The sequence below is a fragment of the Anser anser genome (genome assembly GCF_964211835.1).
Source record: "Anser anser genome assembly, chromosome: 11".
Taxonomy (NCBI): Eukaryota; Metazoa; Chordata; class Aves; order Anseriformes; family Anatidae; genus Anser; species Anser anser.
Window position 1 is genome coordinate 6,332,488 of NC_139732.1, and position 12,187 is coordinate 6,344,674.

Genomic DNA, 12,187 nt, shown 5'->3' on the forward strand with positions numbered 1-12,187 from the left:
GCAAGTACAGGTGTGCCTAATAATGGCACAGGTGTGCCATTAACTGTACAAGGGGAAGATCTATTGAAACACGTCTTTTATTTCAGATTTCAATATGCATCTGCATTTACTCTGGATGATACTGAATAAAACTGATGCAATATGTTTTCTTTTTTTTTTTTGTGATTAATCCAAGTTTGTGCTATACTGTGAGCAAGAAGTTAGTTATTCATTTTGGTGCAGAAGCTCACTTTTCGTTTTGGTCCAGCCTTAGTATGGTACATCTGTTTTTGCCTGCTTGGTCACTAATAAGTGGGTAGTATATTAATCTTTGGCTATATTTGCATAAACTAAATCATTCAGTATGCTTTCTGAAACTGTTTTTCCTTAGCACTGCTTCTGGTTGTAATGTGAATGCAGTGGGAACATGCGTCGTTGAAAGTTTCGTCTTAGAGTAACTGGCTAGAGTTTGGCTTTTCTTTTAGCTGGTTCTTTCTCCCCAGAGAAATAGTCTTGGGCACCATGGTGACGGCAGTCAAGTGGCAAAGAAGCTGTCGTCCTGTTATCAAGTTCTAATAAAACTTCTTCTGAAAGCCTGTTTTTCATGCTCCCCTCCATCCCATCCCCCTGCTTTTTTGTTTTACGTCTCTTGGCACTGAGTGAGCTATATTCACGAATCTATTTGAAAAACGTTGGTCACTAGTAATTTACAATACAGTTAATCTCTTAGTATTCATTGTTAATAGAATGCACCCTTTGCCCTGGAAATGCTATTAATTGGAGTTGAATGAAATATATAGAGCTAGATGCTTTTTTTTTTTAAATATATAGTTGAGTGAATTTTGGCTTCGGTTGTATTATTTTCTAATTTTTGGTCTCCTTTTTAATTAAATTGCGAAAGGAGTAAAAAAACCTTAATTTTTAAAATACACATTTTGAAAAAAGTAAAGCAAGAAACATGTATTACGATTAAAAATTTATATATACACATCACTTCAAAAGTGTTGTTTCGTAACAGCAAAACCCACAAAACAAACAAACAAAAATCTATTGCATATTTCGGTTTCAGAAGGGAGCTGTATGCTCGCTGTTCAACAAGTTTCCACATCTGCTGGTTAGCGAACTTTCTGCCCTCAAACCACCATGTTTACTAGTTCTTCCAGTCTTGATAGCGTGAATTGTCTTTAGTTTTTGTTGCACGCTGCGCACATGGAAAATACCTCATTAGCTCAAAAGGAAACAAACCAAATTTAGTACGCTTTTCAAATGAAGTTTCAGTTGGAGTAAGGTGTGATGGTGCACGCTGAGCAGCCGCTGCCAAGTGTTGCTGGAGCCCTGCCTCTGTGGCTGTTAGACAGCATCGCCTGTGCAGGGGGCTGTCGGGCTTCCACTCTGAGAGCCAGAAGCAGCTTTCAGTTGCTGCTCTTTAGAGCATGCAGATAGTGAGTTTAAGTGTGCTTTTTTGGGTGGGGGGAACATGTTGCCCATTTGTCTGAAGACACCTAACTTAATAATACTGTTTTTCTACAGAGTTCATCTCAGGAAGTGAAATTCAACCTTATGGAAAGAAGGTAGAGACTTTGAAAATAATTTAAAGAAAATAAAAAAATCCTTGCCACACACATACAAGTTGATCTAGAGATTCCGAACTGGAGCTGGTGAATAGCCCCTGGTTTTGGGGACGCTAACTCTTGCTTTTGGTTGCATCGGGAATCTGAAGTTAGTGCTCATGAGAAGTAAAATCGGAGAACCGGGGGTGCTCAGCGTGGCTAAAGATTGCAGAGGCGGCAGCGAAAAGTCAGACATTCTCTTTGAAGTAGAGGCTTCAGCTGGGTCCTTTTGCGTGCCCTGGGAACTGAGAGAAATAGCAGCCAACCTGGGATAAAATGCCAGCTAAGGGTAAATACTTCTTCAATGAAAACGATGACTGCAGGATAACAGACCCTCTCTATGAGAAGTACCGCTATACAAGCCAGCAGCATCCACTCCTGCTATTGCTGCTCTTCATTGCAATCATCTTCTGGACTACACTAATTATCATCTTTTTTGTCAAAGATGTGAGTATACTATTTAATTGGTGGTATCCAGTGTTTTCAAAGATGATGAGGAATCGGTATAATAGCATACACATAAAACAGCACTCAACATTTCTGGTTAAGTAATTTTTGAGCTATGTGGTATGAAAGTTTGATGTTGAAAGAAATCAAGTAATTACGTAAATAATGCTGTGTATGCTTTTGAAGGGATAGCGTGAGACAAGATAGTTTTTTTACACATGCACAGTTAGGAGAAGGCATGTTCTTCCCTTCCTATATATTAGGAATAAATTGTAATCTACTCTGAGTAGTGGCTATGATAGTAAATAAATAATAGTGGGGCCAAAGACACAACAAAATCGTAAGTTAAAATGTCTCCTGCATGTTTTGTTTTTAAACTTTGTTTTTAGATTCATCTAAGAAATGTAAATTAACATCGGTTATGAACTCCTGATGTGATTTTTTTTTTTTTAGGATTTATATATTTATTTATTTATTTACTAAAAAGACATCAAACAATCCCACAATATAATGGGAGATCTGTTGAATCAGTAGTCATTTAGCAAAGTGCAGGGATCCTATAGGCATAGGAAAGGTACATCTTAAAGAAATTTGCTGTTGTGTAGCATAATAAGATTCTGGTTAAAAAAAAAAGTGTTCTTCAAGTAAGCCCAGTTGACACCTGGTAAAAAGGGGAGTTGATTTAATGATGATGTTGTAAAAGGGTAATGAGGGAGCTGTTAAAATCCTCCACTGCCTTCTTACACTGCTTTCCAAATAGAGTGCTTCATGAGAAAGTGACTTAATCATACCAGTTGCACTCGTATCCTGTTTAGCTTTTATTCCTTAAAAATGGAAAGAAATATCAGTGCTGTTTATATGTGTTACAAGTCAACTGCCGTAAAACCTGGGAAAACAGTTGTTGCACCCCTTTTAGCAAAGCTTGACTTCTTTAAATATGTTTATTTGTGTACAATATAGTATAGTTATAACAGTTTACAACAACAAAAAGACTAATTTGGGAAATGATGATGATGAAACTGGACAGACAGGGTACCTATAGTAGTATTTGTTATCTCTTTATGTGTGAATACCAGAAAGTATTAACACTGCCACAGCTTGACTACTTAGGAACTCAGCTTAGCATATTTTAAAGCTAATTAAACTGTTTCCAGGACTGTATAGATGCATTTTCCATCTTTACTAAAGGAGAAAGTTAGATCAAACATAACGCTTTGTTTTGTTTTTGCAGGAAGCAAATATGCATCTTGCCTTCATTATTGCAGTATGTGTTGTTCTGGTCATATTTGCAGTCATGTACTTACTTTTATGTATCGAATCCCTGTTTCGGAGATGGCTAACATTATTTGGAGTTATGATTTGGATTTGCTTCCTAACCATAGGATATATTCCTCTTCTTGAAAGAGAAAATGATTTTTCAGCATGGGAACAGGTATGTATTTCCTGGTAATTCATGTACCTCCACAGAACTGGTCAGTATATATAGATCTACTTGTGTGCTTTATTTTTTTCTGAACATTATAACTGCATAATAATATTTTTTTTCTTGAGATCTAGGTTCCCTTTCCTAAATTGATTTTATTGGTTTATATTGTGGCCAGTTTTCATTTGTATTCTTCTGGTAGTGAAAATACAGTTGAGCTAAGAAAATTGGATAACTGCATAAATTTATGCAGAAATTGCATCTTTAAGTTGTAATTTTAATTCTATTTAAGCAGGTTAAATACTAACTATTATGAATTCATCTTTAAGAGAATTTTTTGTTAATAATGCTTGCTTTGTTAATTTGTGTGTCAAAGTGGTGTTCAAGACATGTATTAAGGACTCTAGAACTGGGTGTGCCCTAGGGAGCAGTTTTTCAAATCAATGGGAGAGGTGAAGTGAACAATAAGAATTAATGACACATCCTGGCATAGCTGGGTGCGGTTCAAGTCCATTACTTAGTATCTCTGATCAGAAGACAGACAATTTCATGATGCCAAAAATATCATAATCTGTAGGAAACTCCTCCTAAACTTTCATAATGTAAACAGAAGAGTTTTTAATGAAATAAAAATGAGTTTTTATCTTGTTTTACTGACTCTTCCCCTTCCCCTCTTTACTTCAAATAAAGAAAGATATAAATTATGAGTTAAACAACCAAAATCTGATTTGTATTATGGCCTGGATCCAGCATCAGTATTTACAGTTGCTATTCAGTATTTTTTGACTTAAGGAAGAAGATACCACCTTAGGAAGAAAACAAAACTTACTATTCTTAACTATAGGTACAGCCATGTAATGAAGCAAGATTTGGTTTTGTTGCTTTCTATGCAGCAAGTCAATGTCTTACATTGTTGTAATTTGGTAATAACATTGATTTAAAACCAAAAACATAAGGAGACCATAGATTAAAAAGCTGAAGCGAATAGGTGAATTCCAGAATTGTATCACAAGTTACGAATTTATGACAGATTGAGGCTACTGTTTAAATGCAGGTATGACCTTTGCTTGCCTGTGCTTATAAAAAAAAAATAAAATTACACAGCATTCAGAACAGTCTGATAGGGTTGTAAATACAGTAGAAAGATTTTTGGTACAGCTGAAATAGTAAATATGAATGTGCAAAGGTTACTTTTTTGTTGGATGAAAACCTTTGTTTATTTGTTTGCTATTTTCTGACCCAGCCAAGCAATCTGCTTAATACTGGCAAAGCATTTAAGTGTTGTCTGGGCCTTGAGACTTCCTTGAAGGAAGCTGATGTCTGGAACAGCGCAAGTTTGAGCTGCAGTGAAGAGAGAGACCTGAGTCAGGAACGCTGCAGTATTTTCTTCTGATCAGTCTTGTTTAGTTTCCATATGTAAGAGCGTATCGCTCTAACAAATCTATAAATATGGATATAAGTTCTGTAGATGTTCCTTCTGATCTGTAGCAGTGTAGCAGACCACTGGGCATTTTGTAAAATCTGTGCAGTTAAATACGTAGGTAGTGGCAATAGGCATTATTCTCTTCTGTCAGCACTTGGAAGTATTTATCAAATATGGAGAAAATAAATGTGATCTGGTGGTTTTAGGATTAGAATACTGACTTGGAGAAGGTGATGAATTTGTTTCTATTCAGTTTTACTATCTGTGCAATGTGCTTTTCCTGATACATAATGTATAAAGTGCATCTTCAGCTGTAATGGATAAATTAAGGATAAAGAACGAGGACAACTGGAAAAATTAAAGGTGATATGTCAGCTAAACCATTTTATCTATGAATTTATAGCTGCTAATTCTTCCAAAGATTTTAGGGTTACTTCCCTCATGTTTTTAACTGTGCTTTTGAAATGTCAATATTTTATTGTTTGGCTTGAAAATAGGCAAGAATGCTGCTACTTTCCTTCTTCTTTAGTGATTTTTGGTGAACATAATAACATGTAAGAGTGTGTGCGTGACTCACTTTTGTTTGTTTGTTTTTTTCCAAAGGTGCCATTCTTTCTATTCATAATCTTCACAGTTTATACCATGCTACCTTTTGGGATGAGAGATGCAGTTATAATTAGTGTTCTTTCTGCTCTTTCCCATATTATTGTTCTAAGTGTGTTATCCAAGGATTCTCAGGCAGACAAGAGATCCCTTCTGTTTCAGGTAAGGAGAAGCTACTTGGTTAAGAAATTAAATATCCTAGTCATATTACCATTTGATACTGGCATAACTATCCTGTCTAGATAAGTACCAAATGTCCACACAATTCAAGGATTTGGAGCTTGGACCAACATCTGTTTTGCATGCTTTTATGATAACATAATTATTTTCATTTATCATGCATTTGGGTTTCCTGACCTGAGTGGAAGAAGCAGATTTATTTATTTATTTATTTTAACATGTTACTTAAAATACAACAAACTTTGCCACAATCTTTCTTCCCAATCTGTGCTGTTTCAGATGGGTCCTATCTTACTTCATCTGGTACTGCCTACTGGGTGGATCAAAAGGGCCGCTGCTGCCCCTGGGAGTGCTACAGGTGCCTTTCAGGGTTCCCAAAGCTTATTAATTGGGTGTGTTCAAAGCAGCACCCCAGCTCTTTTGCAGATGTTGTCAGACTTCACACAGTATGCTGATGCATGACTTTGTTGGCTGGATTATCCCTAAATCAAACACTGGTGTCTGCAAATGAAAGTGTTAAGCGATACAGCAGAATTCTCTTTTACATTGTACTACTGTACGTTCGTACAGGAATGCCCGACACTGTGTAAGTTAGTTTATATTTCCCAGGCACATCCTGGCTAATTGAAATGCCGTGATTTGGTGTGTGACAGGGTAAGGGGAAAATTAAGGCCTGCGAATACCCTTTTTTTTTTTTTAAGGGACTAGTAAGTGTGTGTATTGGTGAAAGATCAATGGCTGTTCTGCTGTAGGTAAATATTTTTCTTCTTGTGCAGGTACTTGCCAATGCTGTCATTTTCCTTTGTGGGAACTTGATGGGTGCATTTCACAAACGCCAAATGCAGGTTGCTTCATGGGATTTGTATAGGTACACGTTAAAGTGCATTCAGGTCCGAATGAAACTGAAGATTGAAAAGAGGCAACAAGTAAGTGAAATAATTCATGTTATGAATTGCTTGTTTTCATTTCTAAAGTTGGTGTAATTTTATCAGGTTTGTGACTAATGCCTGTTGAAAGGCTAGGGCTGATCTTTGTGATACCTACCTAATGTCAAAAGTTATGCCATTAGTAACAAAAGAAGGAAGTTAAAGGGAGGAAGCTGTTCCGTGTGGCTTGTCTGTACGAAAATCACAATATTTGTAACAGGAATGTAATTGCCAGTTATTTCAGTTAACTTCTCCTAGTATAAAAAGTTAAAGGGACTGGTAACTTAAAAGCAAATGTCCTTAATGTCCTGACAAATACTTGTAAGGTAACTTCAACGGTTAGTTTTGTGCTTCCCTTGGTCATGCTTTTGCTTTGTAATTCTGCAACGTTTGTTCTTTTATTTTCTTGTCTCACAAAGTCTTTCTTTTGCTAGAAGGAGAAAATTGAAACTTAAGGCAGAAAAAAAAGTAGTATAATACATTACGGTGTTGTTTGGAGTATGATTATAAATTATATATCTCTAAACTCCAGCGGTATTTAAAGAAGTAGGCAAGGAACATGAGTTTTCTACTGAGGAAGGACTGTAAAGAAGTATCAGTTGAAACTAGTATGCCTTTCTTCTTTTACCCCGGTATAAGTTGGGTTAAGGGTTTAAGTTGGCAGCTCTAGAAGGCTGATGTGTGCTGAGTTCTCTGCCCACAAGTTATGAGATGAAAGGAAGGGGCTGAAAAGTGACCAACTTGGCTGAGTTGAAAAGAAAATGTCACACTGCTGGTGCAGCCTGTCCTCTGATGATAGTCTAGTGATATGAGATGACAAATCTGCATGAAAACCCTAGCAGAAGTCTGTTCCCTACACAACAGCCAGGGAAGTATTTAAGCAGCTTACACAAGCAATGTGCTTTCTATAACATCTTTGGGCGATGTGGTAACTTGCATGTCTTCTGTGGTTGCTTGTTTGAAGAGTAGATGAGCTTAAGTCTACAGGCAGTTTACTTTTCATCTGTGTTGTAATTTGTCAGACAATTCTGAGCTGCCTTTTTGCCACCCACTTTTTCCCAATGGAAATGATGTGAGAAATGCAGGTCAGGGTTCATCATCACTTTCTGGAAAACTGTATAATGTGTCAGTATCAAATGGCCCCGTTACATCCAGCGGGGCTCTGTTGTTGGCTTAAATTGGTCCCTAAAGTTGACTCCCTTAATACTAAAATGCTAGGGGAGGGGAAGAAGTAGTTTCTATTTCTGGGAGGCAGCCTCAAGCCAAACTGCAGTCTATGGCTAGTTCAGTCAAGTACTTGACGGACCCCTTCTTCCTGCTGTGATCCCAAGGCATTTATTTTTGCTGGTAGGTGCTGGTTAAGCAACCCTGGCAACTTGCTCCCATCTGTGTACTGCTGCATCCTTTGCTCAGGAAAAGTGGACAGATTTAGTCCAAACAGGCAGAGTTTTACTCAGTTACACAATCTCTTGGCTTTGCTGGTAGTGTTATCTGAAAAAGTTTCTGCTTGTAGCAGCTCCACACAACATTTTCTCTTCTGTGGTGGCTCTTTCTATGGTGCAGCAGAGTCTTTCCTGAGCTAAAACTACTCTCCTTTTGTCTTCTGTCCAACAACGTGGTGCTCTCTTCTTTCAAGAGCAGGCTTTTAAGACAAAGCCAGCAAAACATGCAGCACACTGAATAGTTGAATAGCGTAAGTGGTTTATAACAAGTCTTTATTCTCACTCAGTTCAGAAGACTTTTATTTCAGTGGCATCAGTTCCTGGTTCGTTTAAGCTACAGCAGCATGTTGTCAGTTTTGTGTCTGCTGTGTTCCCAGCTACTTATTCCAGCATTTGTGAATGCATAAGAGTTTTTAGTGCTGCATAGATTACTAGTTATAGAGCGTGAGCTTTTATCAGAATTTTTATCAGATGCTAACGTAATCCTGAGGTTGGTTGGGAAAAAAAATAATTTATCTAGAAATTTTAGTAATACTGACTTATTTATTTAATTTTCTCCTGTTTCATACTTAGAGAGGTGTGACATCTAGAGCACAAGGAACAAACCAAAAACCCAGCAACCTATGTAACGCACTTAAATGTAAAATCATTGTTTTTGCTTTTGAGAACTGAAATGGAACAGTCTTTTCTGGAGAACCTGACATGCATTATGCAAAGGCTATTTAAATAAGGAATTTTTATATCTTTAATTAATTCTTGTGGCCACTAAAATCTTGCAGTTTCAAAGTTACTATATGAAGAATTTTGCATCATTAATTTTTTTGCTCCCCCTTTAGGAAAATTTGCTTTTATCCATACTGCCAGCTCATATATCTATGGAAATGAAGCTAGCAATCATAGAGCGACTGAAGGAAACTAATGATAATAGGCAAATGCATGACAACAACTTCCACAGTCTGTATGTAAAAAGACACCAAAATGTAAGGTAAGTTTAATTTCCAAAGTAGTTATATTAATATAAGCTGCTAGTTTTTACCAGTGCATATTGTCCAGTGAAACTAAAATTCAGAGGTAGACTTCCAGGCTGAAGTGGACTTTTTTCCTGTTGAAAGATAATCTGTCCCAAACTCAAGTGTGGTCTTCTAATGAGTTGAGATACTTTAGCCCTTTTTTTCTGAGGGAGAGGTGTTTTCCATTAAATGCATTTTAATATTTCAGCTGACTGCGGAATAGACATATCTTCATACATCATTTATTTATTTATTTTCCTTTTGGCCTTGTGTAGCATTCTCTATGCAGACATTGTGGGATTTACTCGCCTTGCCAGTGACTGCTCTCCTAAGGAACTAGTAGTAATGCTGAATGAACTTTTTGGAAAGTTTGATCAGATTGCAAAGGTACGTGTTGCAGTTTCCTGTATAGTGGGATTAAAGACTACTCTCATTCAGTTAAAATTCAGTTGTTAAAACTTCAAGTGCTGGAAAGTAAAAGTTTCATATTTACTAAATTGTATTGAAGCAGCTATTAAGAACTCTTGGAATAAGTCATGCCATCCTAGTTGCCACCAGCTTTTTATGCTACAGTAGAAGTTGGGATTAAATACATTTGGTCATTGCAACTGTTCCTTGGGTACAGATTTAAGATTTTGAGTGATATGCTTGAATTTCTTCCGCAAATTGCACTGTTTAAAAAATATTTGGATTTAGTGAGTCAAGGTCTTTTGCAACTCTGTGGTTGGGCTGTAAGAAGAGATTGCTGCTTTTTGTGCTATTTTTATCCCGCAAGGAAATATTCTCAGTCATCTCTTCCACAATGTGAGGATGTTGTAGGCGTCCTAATAAACTACCTAATAAAAGTCCATGGCTAACCTGGACGCTTGGCTGGATACTGAAGTCTACCAGCTCTGACCTAAAGGTACCCCAGAGATCTCTGAAACAGAGAAGCACAGGACTGTCTAAGCTTACTTAATCAGAACCTACGGGGTGGCTTCAGATGTTAGAGAATGACATGTTCTCTTAAGGCTTGGACTGATGAGTGAGAACAGCTTATTTTGATAAATTGTCACTGACTTAGGCTGGTTGTAAATTGTGGTACTTTAGAGTTGATGGAAGAATTGCTGAGCTGTTCCCACAGTACGGATGGTTAGGCAGGTGAAGGTGTTAGCTGTCCCAAATTAAGCTATCTCTAATCATCAGTCAAACCCTAATTTCTCCCTAAATTCTGTGCAGATTTTATGTCACTACATAATGTTATTTATATGACTGCCATGAGGAAATTGAGGAAAAGGTGAACAAACCACTTATTATTCAGGTATTAATAAATTAAAGACTAATATTAAGAGAGATAATTAGATTTCATCCTTCAGATGGTAAATTCTTTGACAGTTTTTCACTGCTATAATTTCATTTATAGTTTCTCAACTGCCAGCAGTTCCAAGAATAAAGTAAGAAATAAATAAGATTATTTTATTTCAGAAATGCCTGAAGTAGTCATATCTAATACCTTCCAGGCACTTGGACGCAGAAAATTAGAAGTAGGTTTTGCTTCAAACAGGATTGAATGGAGCCTGACTTTCTCAAAATGGTGTAGACAAGTCCTAGTTTTGGTGTAATTGGCCTACTTGCAGTTCACTTTTTTTCTTTTTTCCGTTAAATAAGTTTACTTTAATTTCACAGGAGAATGAATGCATGAGAATAAAAATCCTGGGAGACTGTTACTACTGTGTCTCAGGCCTACCTGTGTCATTGCCGGTTCATGCCAGGAACTGTGTTAAAATGGGACTTGACATGTGTGAAGCAATAAAGTAAGTATAGCACAGAAGACTTTTTAATTGTATAGAGTCTATGAAGATATTGAATGCAGTCATTCTTAGTATTCTTGATGACCTTCAAAAAGCATTTATTACCTGTAGTTTGATAGTTATACATTAGGTCATAAGTTTGTCTCTTGTCTTTGCAGTGGGTGTATGTTGAGAATAAACCCTAATAGATCTCCAGAAGGAAGAGACAAAGTCAAAAATGTAAAACATATTCCTTCCTTCTTCCATAGGCAGGTGAGAGAAGCCACAGGCGTGGACATCAACATGAGAGTTGGTATTCATTCTGGGAACGTGCTGTGCGGTGTGATCGGCCTGCGGAAGTGGCAATATGATGTCTGGTCTCACGACGTTTCCTTAGCAAACCGCATGGAGTCTGCGGGCGTACCTGGGTGAGAACCTTAGCTCTCAGTGCTGGCTCACTATATCATCACCATTTTCATAATTGTGGCTTATGAGTCTGGAATTTGTAACTGTGCCATAATGCAAATCATCCTAATAGCATGAAGAAAATAGGTCAAATGTGTACTTACTTACCTGAGCAGTAAAATATTAATATTTTCTGATGGTTACTTTTCAATGAGCTATACAATTGTTTTCTCAGGAAAATTACTACTTCTTGACCTCTCTTTCATTTGAGAAAGTTGTGTGGCTTTAGCAGTGCATTATGTTAACTTGTGTTGTGTACTGTAATTTTAAGTTTAGATAGAGAATAGATGCACTTCTTATGTTGACAAGGCAAAGCAGAATATTCACCTGATGTTTCTGTTGACATATAAATCAGGTGGGACCAATTGATATTAGCTCTATATTCAAACACTCCACAAGCCCCAACTCTCAGAAATTAAAATAGATCCTGGTGAGAAGTGGCCAAGCAAGAATTTGGAGCTGTTGACTGTTGTGTATTCTTTCTGCATAGCATTTGTCATGGGCAGAATGAGTAGTCCTGGGTGGAAGAACTGAGGCAAAGCAGTAGTGTAACTTGCTGTGTATTGCTCAGCAGTGCGGAGTGTTGGGCCTGAGGTTGATCTTTTTGCTGTCTTTTTGAAGATCCTTATTGAAAAGGACAAATATAAATGCTTCTAAAAATAGTAGTACTTTATATGTTCCACGTTGAGGAAAATGTATCTGTTTTCTATTTTTGAAGTTGAATCAGAGATTAGAATTGAGCTAAAAACTTTGTTTTTCTTTTCTTTTTGTTTTTTTTTTTTTTAGTCTGTACGAAAAAGATAATATTACAGCTTTTCCTTTTTCCATTCCCAAATGATGCTGTAATTTTGCATGTTCTTATTAGCCTGTGCAAATTAATGCTTACTAATGCAATGACATTCTGAGGGGT

At 36.9% G+C, this 12,187-nt stretch overlaps 1 protein-coding gene across 6 annotated transcripts in view; it reads left to right on the forward strand.

The window, feature by feature from the left end:
- ADCY7 (adenylate cyclase 7) overlaps positions 1 to 12,187 on the forward strand; it is a 61,469-nt gene that overhangs the window by 27,935 nt on the left and 21,347 nt on the right. For all 6 annotated transcript variants that reach the window (XM_083794824.1, XM_083794823.1, XM_083794828.1 and 3 more), the window contains 8 exons: positions 1,510 to 2,036; positions 3,268 to 3,468; positions 5,486 to 5,647; positions 6,442 to 6,591; positions 8,870 to 9,018; positions 9,319 to 9,430; positions 10,709 to 10,836; positions 11,082 to 11,240. In XM_083794824.1, the coding sequence (XP_083650950.1) occupies positions 1,866 to 2,036; positions 3,268 to 3,468; positions 5,486 to 5,647; positions 6,442 to 6,591; positions 8,870 to 9,018; positions 9,319 to 9,430; positions 10,709 to 10,836; positions 11,082 to 11,240 (1,232 nt within the window). In that variant the 5' untranslated portion in view covers positions 1,510 to 1,865. The remainder of the gene's footprint in view (positions 1 to 1,509; positions 2,037 to 3,267; positions 3,469 to 5,485; positions 5,648 to 6,441; positions 6,592 to 8,869; positions 9,019 to 9,318; positions 9,431 to 10,708; positions 10,837 to 11,081; positions 11,241 to 12,187) is intronic.